Here is a 12,814-nt window from a genome sequence, read left to right as displayed (position 1 = left end):
CATTTTTGTCAGCTATTAAAGGAACACACGACTTAGCCAACTATTTCATTAGACTATTTTGTAGTTACTCTTGTGCCATGCATGCAAGCACACATGCATGAATAAATCCCTGCAATTTGCAGTATTTTCCAGCAGTTCCTTTCAATCTGATGAAAGAGGATTTCACTGAATTTAATTTAATAGGGCCAGGCTATTTGTGGAACTGTCTTTCTCCCATTATTTCTGATCAGCCCACCAGATCTAGCAGAGACAGTATGTTCTGGGTCCCCTCTATTAAACAACGACATCTTGTTAGACACAGGAGTCATGCCTTCCTCATGGCAGTGCTTGATGTGTTTTCTGATTGGAAGGTGTCACTTACCTGGGGCACCATGGGTTTGTTGGAGATGTTAACAAATCAGCATGCCTAATTAGCATATAGATGAGTTGATCCCATGATGCAATTCTCTATGTGCAAGGAAGCTATTTGTTGCCACTCCCACTTCCTCTCTCTCTCTTCCTCCTTCTTCTACTGACTGAGGAGGCAGCATGCATGCTGCTCTCTCTCCCTCCATTATGGCCACATGCTTAGGCCTTGAAGGATTTTTCCCATTTTCTGAATGCAGCTCTTAGCTTAAGTTTAGGGAACAGAAGAAACAAAGGATCTTCATTTTCCCACCAAAGATGGATGTAACTAAACCAAGAATAAAATCAGTAAGACTCTTTTTATGTTTAAACCTACTTTGTCTAAGTGTGTGATTCTTTATGCTTGGGAGGGCTGAGTGTGTAAGATCAATAACCTGTATTTCTCTGATGTGCTCATTAAAGCTATTCAAGATAATATTTTTCTGTGCGCAGCTTCTCAGCTGTGTTAAGCTCTGCTCCATTCAGTGGTCCTAGCTGTCCACGAATGGCTTCAGGGTTATGGTTTTAATAGTTGGGTTTTAATCTTTGCATGCTGCCCAGAGTCACTGTTGTGAGATAGGAGGCCGTATCAAACAAACAAAGAAACAAACAGATAAATTTGAAGTATTTTTCAAAGAGGAGGAGAATTTTGGTAAAATTATCATGGGTGGATTGATGTGTTCTTGCACCTTTGGAGTTTCAAGATGGCCAAGGGACATATGTGATTGCCCAGTCTTTCATGGGGCATGCATCTCTTTGCAAGTCAGTAGCCTCTCTGGATTTCTACAGTTCTATTTAATCTCAAGGAATATATCAATAAGGAACTCCACTGGGGCTTTATCGTATTGTGGGAAGCCAAGGCAGTTGAGAGTGCGGAGATGGATATGAGAAAATAAAATCAGCAGTTACTTCTTCTGCCATCCTCATGCAAGCTCAGAAGGAGAATTTTGAACAGGAAGTCCCTCAAAAGTAAGGTACAAAAACAAAAGCCTCTTAATGAAGGGAAGAATATGGCTGAGAAATTTCAAGATAGATTTTAGCACAACATGGACTCTCATTGAACTAGGATTGCCAGGTTCTGCCAGAGTCCACTAATATTTTTGTTCAAGGCAGCAACCTTCTTTAAAGCATTAGAGCTGAATGTGGAAGTGAAGAAACACACAATTTGGGCTCCATTTTAGGCAGCCAAATATCTTTGGCCAATACTGGTTGAGAGCTAAAGATCTGTAGTAAACTAGCCTACTTTCCAAATCAACTAAAATAACAAATTGCAGAATTCTGTATTTGCAGATTATATACTGAAGTGTTAACTAACCAAACAGGCTGGATAGGTACAACATGCTAAGCAACTGGAACCATTACCAGTGTCCTAACAGTCAGGAACCACGCTGAGACGAGGAATACGTCTCTAGTGTTTTATTACTGCTACATTAGACAGAAAATCCTAACAAACTGAAGAAGCGTGAGAAAACCCGTACAGATAAACTCCAAAAGTCAAGGTGTGCCTGTTCTGTGTCTCTTTGAATGACTGCTCACTACTACGCATGCGTTTTCCCCCCTGGATAGGGGCTCCCTCCTGCTCACCATCAGTGCTCATGACAACCAGTGTGAACACTAACCAAGTTTAGTATATTGGGGGAAAGCCTTCAGCTGAGATGACTCAGCCTGCTGCATGAATCCAGATTATTTATCTGGACTCTACTACCCCCATCTCCTTCTGCTTCCTCCATGGACATCTGGCCCCTCTGAGACATGGAACCATGGGGTTTTGATTTCATGTCAGATGACAATTAAAGAACAATTGATCAGGCCTAGTCAGGATGCTTTGCTAAGACAAAAATCAAGATGATACCTCTCCAATCCATGTACAACATGTGATTTAGGCTGTGGCATCTTCCTTCAGTAATGGCAATGACAACAGCAAGTTCTCCTTGAAGGACTAGTGATGGCAGGGTGTTGCAAACTAAGCATTAACATTGTTTGATGGAACCAGCAGAGTTTGCCAGATGATAGAAGATGCAATAGCCAAGATCATTCAGAGTGCAGAACTTACTAACTGCTCTAGATCGAATCATATAGACTCAGTGTCCAAATGGATGTTAGTGTATGGAATGTAAGGAAGCATATTCAGGAAATCCATATATATCAGTTGTTTCATTTTCATAATATATTTGTATGTCTGCTTAGCTCAATGTTAATAAATTGTCATTTACACCAAAGCTAATAGGATGCCTTTATTCAAACTGTTATGGAATTCAGTAGAGTTTATTAAGGCTTTCACTTTCTGGAGTCAATTTTCTTTATACATGCACATCTGCTATTACTGTAGGACCCTTAAAAGGAGTTGGTTATATTAGGAGGTACAAAGCAGGCCATGCAACACACAGCTCCATACCTGGCATCTCAGCATTGCTTTCTGCCCACCTGCATCTGCTCCCAGAGATGGCTGCCTCATCTTGCAACTGGATCTTGCAAATGGCAACATGAGAACTCATTCCAAGTGCTAATTATATCCTAGCTGCTTATGAGAACTGCTGCTCAAGAGTTAAGCAGCAGATGAAACAAAAGATTGGTTAATGTACTGTATACTTTGTGATTTTGTAGCTGAACTGCTCATGGGCTTTCCAAAAATGTGTGCTGGGAAAAGTAACAAAAATTGGGGATGATCAAAAATAGTCAAATTGTGAAGGAGACTAATATACAGAGATGTCTCAGTGCTTGTAAAAATATTTTCCTTCAGTGGTACAAAAGCAAATCAGGAGGGCTTAAGGCTGTTCTCCGCAACGTTCTCCAGCACCACAGTTCAAAGGCATAACATTTCCTTCATTCAGCCTTTCTGATGATACAATTTTCACAGCCATTTGTTAAACTGGGAAAGCCATAGCCTTGACAGTATGCACCTTTGCTTATTTATTTATCAGATTTCTAAGGCTGCCCTATTCCAGAATGACACTGGGCAGTGTACAGTGTTAAAAAACAGAATCAAAACAATGTAATAAAAAGAGCAGTAACTGTCTGGAAGGAGCAATGAAACACACAACTTGGACACCAAAAATTCCCGTAAGAGGCCTGTCATGCACTCTAGCCCAAGCTCTGGGGAAAAAAAAACAGGTTTTTAGGGCCCATTTAAATGAAGTAGGGTAGGAGCTGTGCAAATTTCGGGAGGGTGGGTGGATACTGTTCCAGGACCATGCCTCAGTCAGTTCAGCAAGACCTGTCTGTCAGAGTCCAATTTAGAGTGAATCCAAATGATTTTACCTGCCAGACCAAGAGGATATGCTTGCTAACAGCCTGCAGATGCTCCTGTAGCTCATCTCTCCCTAGCAAGGAACACATCTTCCTAAAAAAGGGCACTATCTGCTGACATGATAAGAGCATACATGGTAAGAGTGTAAAATAGTCATGTTTGCTTAGGAATGTTGACAAAAAGGATAGATAGCTATTTAATCATATATTTTGAACTACCTACAGTAGATAGAAGTATAAGTTGAAATGGTGGATCTATTTACTGATTTATTTTTCAGTTTACATGGTCACCCATCTCCAGTTCATGACTCTGGGTGGCTAACAGCAGTTAAAAGCACCATATAACAACCTGTAACAATAAAAATCACACACATGCATAATTGGCAATTGAGGTTCCAAAAACGACAACAGATACATCATGGCGTGCTCTCTGGCACACATCTGGATCCCCAAACGTGGTGACATTAGGAATCTATCCTAACAAAGCAGATTACTCCATCCATGGTGCATAAAGGTCAGCTCCTTCTCTGAGACAGTCACCTAGATGAAGAAATACTCTGCTTCCATCCCTTTTTATAATAATTCTCTCTTGGCTAGAAATTCACATTTCCTATTAGCATTTTCTCTAGACGAGGGAGGGTGGGGGACAAAACCTGACATGGCTTTTCACAGGAGATATTGTAATGTATGATATATGCACATTAGTTTTTTTCATAAGTGCAGGATGAGGTCCCAGGCAAGCTGTAGTCTGCATGTTAATTGTGATGATTCAATAGAGATAATACACAAACCAGTACAGAGAAGACCAAAAACATCAAAATGGATCCTTCTCCAAAATGTTTCTCTTCCACAGCCAATGTACCTCAAAGTGTGAACCTTTTAGCCTTTCCTTTGTTCAGAGAGAGAGAAAGAGAGAAAAGAAGTTACCTCTTCACCTGATGCTATGAATTAAGTACCTTCATCATGAGAAATTTTAATTGTGTTCAAAATGAAATCCAATAACTTCTCTGTTCAAAATGAGATGAAAGAAAAATAGTACCTCTTAGGTCCCCTGGGGAAGCCACCAAAGAGTTGTTTTGATAGCATTCAGAAATATGACTCTTAGAATCTGCTTTCTTCTTCAGAGGTGCTTACAAAACCTACTTAAGAATAATTAGCATTTCTGCTAATACTGTGTGTCACCAGTTTGCAAAACTTCCAAAAAGCGTCTTTGCAATTAGTCAAATGTCTAATTTGTTATTAATGCTCATTTTTTAGTCATTACTCTTCTGAAATGTATCTTCTTTGAAAGAATTGCAAATTCTTTCAGAGAGGATGCATTTGCCCCTTTTGCCTCTTTACAAAACTTTGTTCACTTGGGTGTTATACCTGAGGATTATTTAATAAATGATCCACCCTGGCTTTCTAGTGACCCTAAAAAGAAATACCGCAGGTTCACAACTGGTCTCCTTGATTTATAAATGTAACCTTCATATTTTAGGTGGTAAGGAATCTGATTTTATATATCCTTTTATATATCATTCAGGAAACTCCAGCAATGTTTTAGATTATGTATGTGTTTCTCGAAACTGTATAGTAATGACTGAACATGTAGGCCCCCATTCTTTTCACTTACTCATTATTCCCATTCAGTGCTGAATACGCAACACTTTTAAAAATTTCTTATGGAAAATTTTGATTTCTTCCTCTGAGAAGTTCTCTCCTTTCAATCAGATAAGTTTGGGAACTGGACCAGTGTAAACTGTAATTGCACATACATAAAATCTGCAGTTGTTGGAAGATCAGTGAAGTTTCCTCTCAGCATCTTTTGCTTCCTACAGAACACTCCCATGGTCAATCAGAAAAACAGTGGAGTTTCAACTATACGTTTAAGTACAATCCACCTTCAGTAGAAGTGCCTTTAAATCTTGAACTAAAAACTTGACTGTAAAATTTGAGTTGATATCATGGTAACCCACAGCAATGCCTCTTGAAATCTAACAATACAACAATTCACAGCTATGCTTTTGGTCCAGTGGCTGAAGAAGGGAATGTGATGGTCAATAATGGGTGGAGTTTCCACTGATTCTCCTGAGAGTCAGAAGAAAGACAGTATTGTATGTTGTTTCCTGTTATTGATTAGTTGACAGCTCCATTATTACAGGGTTCTTTAGTTATTGTTGTCATCATCTATCTTATGGCAATTTGATACTGACTCTACTGGGGATATCTTAAAATGACTGTGAATGTTTTAAGTGTATTGAAGATATTTAATTGTACAGTGGATATTTTAAATTGGATATTGTTGCTATTAATTTTTGGAAATCCTTGTAGAATGGGTGGTATACAAATGTGTTGAAATAGATAGATATAGACAGATAGATGTATTTGTAGGGATCAGCCATGATCTTCCACCTTATGTGTACTCAGCACCAGCCTTAAAAGGGTTTGCCCTTTCAGAACTGAACTCTAGTACGTTGAGATTCTTGTTTGAAGGGGCCATTTGCTCAAATGATATACAAGTAAGTGTGTCTTCAGAATGAAGCTGACTGTGCTTTGGTTGAAACAGCTCAGCTGGCAAATTACAAGGCAGGATCATCCTACTCCTTCATACATTCTTTATTGTAGCTGGATTCACATAATTCTTCTCTTCCTTCCTTTCTTTTAGTTTTGACTTAATGAGTTGTGTGAAACAAATCTTTCATTGTGCTATGTAAATCATAATTTATGCTAGATATAATGTGAACTGCATATGAATCCCAGTCTTCATATTGTGGCCTCAAGCAACAACCTGAGATTGTACCTCTGAAATTCAGTGGCAAAATCACCAATTATCAGTGGTGTGATTTTTAGTTTTTTTTTTTCTGGAATAATTAGACAAAATGGATGTGTTAAGCCTCTAAGCCTGCCATTCTCAACCTTTTGACCCTGGAGGAACCCTTGAAATATTTTTCAGGCCTTGGGGAACCACGGCACATTCAGGTTCAAATATGGGACACAAGTTACAAAATTATTATATCTGTTTCATGGGTAGGCCTGTATATATGCGTTAACAGTGTTCTTCAACTAAAACTAAAGAATGAAACTTACCTCTTTAATGTGAAGTTGCCCAAATTTGAAATAATGTTTTAAATAAATCGTGATCTCCCAGGGAACCCCTAGTGACCTCTCGTGGAACCCTGGTTGAGAAACCCTGATCTAAGCCTTTGTGAGACTTAACACATTCACTTTTACCTCTAAAATCCTTAATCTCCAAATCCACAATTTTTCTACTTAGTATGTTAATGTTTCACAAGATCTACCTTTAATAATAACATAAATAAATAATAATACTGTAATAATAATATGATGATGATGGTGATGGTGATGGTGGTGATGATGATGATGATGATGATGATGATGATGATGTCGACAACTCAGGCTGAGAAAGGTTGCTTATCCTCGTTTTATACCATAATCATGATGAGTTATTGTTACAGGAGATTCTACCCATTATTGCCTGACCAACCAACCACAATTAAAACAAATATTAGCTTGATGCGCAGATCCAGATAATGTCTCAAGAAGGGTACTATCTTTTCCAGAGCCTAGAATTCTCTGACTCCCACCACGAACAGCCTGGCTTAATAGCACAGTTGTTTTCCTGATGAAACACCTGGACCACAGGGTCACCTATTAATGAGAAACTGAGTAATCAATATAGCTTCTTACAAGAAGCAGATGTGCAAATGACCCTGATATCTCAAATATGTGCAAAAAACATTACAGCACCAGATAAAAGTTCTACCTTTTGATACATGGTCACATGGATCTCAGCTAATTTCTAATGAGAATTCTAACCTCAAAAAAGAGAGTAGAATTCATTTCCATGCACAAAGGCAGTAAAAATAAGTAAAGGGCCCTGTTTCCTAGTTGTGTTGACATCGACAGATTATAATATTCCTTGGCTGCTATTTGTATTTAATTTCTTTTTGTATTGTGTTTAACTGTTTTAATTGTTTTTATGATTGTTCGCCTCCCAGAGTCACTGGTTTGAGATGGGCAGCTTCAGTATACAAATTGAATAAAGAAATAAAGAAATAAACAAAGAATGGAACCAACTAATAGATTTTACATGTGACAAAGCACTCTTTAGACAGAAGCTTTTATTAAAAAAAACAACATTAGATGAAACCTTTTATTGCATTGGTATTTATAAGAAATATTTTATATATAGATCCAATGCATTAATAGTTGGCATAATACTACATGACAAGCTCTTTTCAGTGGCTTGTGGTTATTGAACTGTAAAGGATGAACAGCAGAAATAAATAGGCACACCTTTTAACATTTAATCATGGTTTGCAAATTAAGTCATTGTCTGCCATTAAATTTGAGACACTTAGGCAGAGGAACCTCATTGTACTGGACTAAAAGGCTATCTGGTTTGCTGTCATTTCAAGGTACAAATTCTACCACAGTCCTCCCCTTGGTGTGTCCCTGATGAACTATTATATCCAAGCTAATAACTGCTGATAGACCAAACAACAATATACTGTACACATCTAGTCAGTTGCTGAGCTTGACACTGATTGGTGGGAAACTCCTTTTGGCAATGGAAAGTTTTTAAAAAAAATATTAACTTTAATCTGGAATGGGCTGTAAAACCTGAATCAACACATGTAAAGGAGAGCATATCATTTTAAAATTTTCCTGCCTGCTTGTTCTGACAGACAGCCTACAGACCCTTCTAGAGCAAGGATTGTTTTTCTTTTCAAGGTATTGGGGGAGAAAATTTTAAGAGCTTTTTTGTAGGTGGCTATAGCAGAAATGCAATGACAGAATCAGAAGGACAGGATAGGAGTGTTAAGACACATACTTTTCTCTTTTTTAAGTTTTTTTGGGATTAGATTCAGGATATATTATATTATTTATTTATTCATTCAGCTGCTGCAATTATGTGATTCTTGATGGTATACACAGGAATAAAATGTCACATTACAATCATAATACAAGCATTTAAAATCAATAGTCAGCCTTAACCTAAACTGGAGCAGCAATGAAGAATTCCTATGGCATTATCTTAACTAGCTAAAAAGGCTTTTGGGAAGAGATCTATCTTAACCTACTTCCAGAAAGCCGACAGTGTATGGGGCAAGTCTGATTTCCAGGAGCAGGCTTTTCCACAGCATGAGGGCCAGGATGAACACCTCCTCTGATCTCATCCCCCACTGATTTCATGATAGGGGGGAATTCCAAGCACTTGCTCCCAGGATGGTCTTATCAGACTTGTTGATTCTGATTAAAGGAGGAGGTTCTATAGGTACTTAGATATTGAGTAAATCAAGTGCATTATCTGAAACATTTGTACAACATTTATCTAACTCCCCTGAAAACACCAATTTGCTGCTGAATTTGGCAGTGAGATGGGAAAGAGCAAACAAGGGACTGGGTACATTTGCCCCATGGGCTTTAGAATTAAGGTCTGGTGCAAGACATTAGAAAAACTCATAATCAAGAGATCCCAGAGGCGTAGAATAGAGAAAGGGAGAAGATTAAGATGATGATGATGATGATAGTAGACCACCTAATCAGAAAGACTCAAGGCAGGGAGTCTTAAATAAAGAGTTATGTATTTAAGATAGGTGCCCATATAAATTTTCTAAATAAATAAATTAGTAAAAAAAAACAACAGAATGGCAATAGTACATATCCTTCAAATCATGTATTGCCTATAAAATACCTGTTTTCAAAATGGTACAGTATATAAACTAATTTTCAAAAATAATAGGCCTAAAAAAGGGATGATACTTGTAACAGAATAGTAGAATGACTGGGTTAGAAAAGTTATAATATAAAGCATAGCATAGCATAGCATAGCATAGCATAGCATAGCACAGCACAGCACAGCACAGCACAGCACAGCACAGCACAGCATAGCATAGCACAGCATAGTATAACCCAGCCCAGCCCAGCATAGCATATTTAGGGAGGACTCACCAGACAAGATGGAGGCTACAGCGGCAATGATGAAGGAAACAATGACTCCAGGGCCTGCCATCTCCTTAGCAACCAGGCCAGAGACCACGTACATTCCAGTCCCCACACAACTTCCAACACCTAAAGAAACCAAATCCATGGTTGTGAGCACCTGGGCCAGTTTTGTTCCATGGGTGGTCGTGCCTGTGCCTTCCAGCATGGATTCTACTGGTTTGGTGCGAAGGATTCTTGAGTGCATGGCATACCATGTGGCACCCCATTGGATCCGCCGGGGGTCCAAGTAGGAGAAAACACCACTCATTGTGAGGAAAAGGTGGGGGGAGAAAACAGCAGCTAGAATCCAGAGGTCAATTAGTTCCAGGAACAAAACCAAACAGCATGAATTTTGAAAGATGAACAATCCACTTGGTCCAGGGCAGTTCAAAGCCACATCTTCATGAATCTGAAGTGGAGCTTTTCTTATTTTTCTGTGGTCACTTCCTCCTTGTGAGCTCCTGTGAGAAGGAAAAAGAAGAAAACAGTGAACAGAAAAGATGCAGAGAGGGCAGGCTCAAAGGAGGGAGAACTTAAGAAATGCTCACATTAGCAATAAGATTGCTAATCATCTTATTGATCACTAAAGATCTAAGTGAGGATAGTCAATATTTCAGTATAAGAAAGTGTAATTTTGCAGGGGAGGAGCCATATCATAGTGTTAGAACTCAGGCTTTGAACATAAAGTTCCAGATTTGATCCCCGGAATTTCCAGTGAGAATTGGAAATAACTCTTGTCCTAAATCCTGGAGAACTGCAGGTCCAGCTGGACCAACATAGTGTCTTAAGATCAGGCATTTCTTACAATCCAACCCACTTATGTTACAGATTTACAGTGTATAATTGCTGGTGGTAATTTCAGAAGTAACTTTTGCCAAAATGTTTCTGTCCTTAGGCAGGACAAAGGATATTCAGAATACCTTTGTAAGATGCAGGTACAAAGTAAGGACTGATTTGTGCATGATGATGATTATGATCAGGGGTGTCTGTGGAGGAGTCAAAAAATCAAAATGGCAACTTCAATCGCACAGTGATGGCTGCCATTTTGAAACTTTAATCTCTCTCCTTGCTCCTACCAGGACATTCCTGATTATTATCTCACTCTTCTTCCTCAAGGAGTCCAGAATGCTTTAGAAGAAACTACTAAAAACAATCTTAATAAAACAATTATAATACAACCAACAATCCCTAACACATGAAACACATAAATAAAAAGAGGTCCATTTTAAAAAAGAAAAGCAGTGTCAGAGGCAAGCAACAGAACTATCTGATCCAGGAATAAACTGTTACCAGTAGAAGAGAATATCTGTAGCTCAGGGTTGAACTGTGGAGTCCTTGGTGCTCTCTGAGCTTGGTTGTTTGCTTGGTTGTGAGCATCCTAGACCAAGCTAAATCCGAAAGCACTAGGGAATTCCTGGAAGCTTGGCACTCAGACAAATCAGCCATCAATAGACACATAGAGATAAATCACATTTACACACCATTCAAAAGAGACAATAAAAAAGCTAAGAAGGAAACAAAAAGACCAGAACACATCCCCTCCAACAGCTAACACCATGATAAGCAGGGATTAACACCAGACAAACAACTGAGCAGAAAACAATACCCTAATCAAGGAACCACTAAGAGGAAACTACACCCTCATCAAAGTTGGCAGGGCAACATATGCCATATAAATGGAACACACCCCACACTTGCTCACACTGAAGAAGTTACCTAGTTGGGTAATGAAACATCTGCAAGCAAACAACCAAGTTCAGACAGCACAATAAATTGTCAGCCTAGAAATGCCAGGGTGAATGGACATCCCTCCAGAGAGAGGTCTATATATCACCTTGGTTTTCTATCACTGTCACTATATACTACAGGTGCAAGAGTATTGTTTGGAAGTAGGCTCCACTGAAATAATGGGACATACTTAAAATAATTGCTCATAGGGTTATCCTGAAGATGCCCCGTGACTGGATGTTTAAAAAAGAATTTCATTTGCTTCTGCACCCAGTAGTTTTGTGCCCTTGTAATGGATACAAAGACTGGAATTACTTGAAAGATAATGCACAATTCCTATGCTTTCTTCCTCAAAAGAAATTCACAGTTTAAAAACTGCATTGAACTTTAGGGAAGGCAAATGTGAAACAGTAACTTTCCAATTGCCTGATGAAGAAACAAACTTTCTCTGCTTTTCTGTTGCTAAAAAAATAACATTTTGTTCTCCCTTGTATCTTTTGATACATTTTTTAAAATAAATTCAATGGTTTAATCAAGTTAGTAAAAACATGGTGCTAATTTGATTGTTTTTGCTTGACTAAAATCTAGTTTCCTTCAAGTATTTACCCTCAGTTATACTGACCTGGAAAGAACATATGACTCACTTTGTTTTCGTGAAAAGGTTTTTCCTAAAAATCCCACCAATAGCATAATGGCATGAGACACAAGCTGCCCAATCCACCAGCGTTGTTTCTGCTTTCTTACCATTAGAACCTCTTAGGTTGTTGCCTCAAAAAGGGAAAAGTGGTTTTCCCTGATGAAAAGGCAGAACATTGTTAGTTATTTCAATTATTGTTGTTTGATACTTGCTAGTCTTATCCTTGCCTGTCGATTTAACACAGCATGCGTAACTGAGTGGATTAACTCTCCCTTTCATAATAGTAATTCTGGTCAATGCACACCAGATGATGGTTGGGAAGCTTTTCTGCATCAGGACCACTGTCTCTTCTCTGTATAGCAGGTTAGGGAAAATTCTGGAATAGTTGGAGTTTAATTAGATGGAGTGCCCCAGCTAACTATATAAGATGGAGCCCTAAGGAGAAACAATTATGACAGAAAACCAAGATATTTTTGAAGTTTTTCTCCTAGGCTAACCAGTCTTACCTTGAATGACTAGCAAACAGTGATGTGTGCAATAAAAGAGAGAAAATTGTACTTTGGTCTGATTTTCTCCAAGACATGAGGTGAAAAGGGGAAAAATGAGAATGCTTAGGAGAATTTCAAGCTGACACTTATTCACATTGTGCTTACTAGAAAACAAGAACACTAGTTGTTGAACTAATGGGAGGAAGGGAATACTTACAGAATGAAATGAATAGGACTAAATTTTGGTGAATTATAAAGAAGGTAATTTAAAGTCCTGCTGGGGTACGTAGAGCCAGTTTGGTGTAGTGGTTAAGGCATCAGACTAGAAACCAGGAGACTG

At 38.5% G+C, this 12,814-nt stretch overlaps 1 protein-coding gene across 1 annotated transcript in view; it reads right to left on the bottom strand.

Moving 5' to 3' along the window:
- Positions 1-10,071, bottom strand: part of SLC7A14 (solute carrier family 7 member 14) — a 32,719-nt gene extending 22,648 nt beyond the window's left edge. Inside the window, exon 1 of the mRNA XM_063306450.1 lies at positions 9,589-10,071. Coding sequence (XP_063162520.1) covers positions 9,589-9,889 — 301 coding nt within the window. The 5' untranslated portion in view covers positions 9,890-10,071. The remainder of the gene's footprint in view (positions 1-9,588) is intronic.
- Between the last annotated feature and the right edge of the window lie 2,743 nt (positions 10,072-12,814).

Source organism: Candoia aspera, chromosome 6 (assembly GCF_035149785.1).
Source record: "Candoia aspera isolate rCanAsp1 chromosome 6, rCanAsp1.hap2, whole genome shotgun sequence".
Classification (NCBI taxonomy): domain Eukaryota; kingdom Metazoa; phylum Chordata; class Lepidosauria; order Squamata; family Boidae; genus Candoia; species Candoia aspera.
This window is presented reverse-complemented; position numbering and strand designations above follow the sequence as displayed.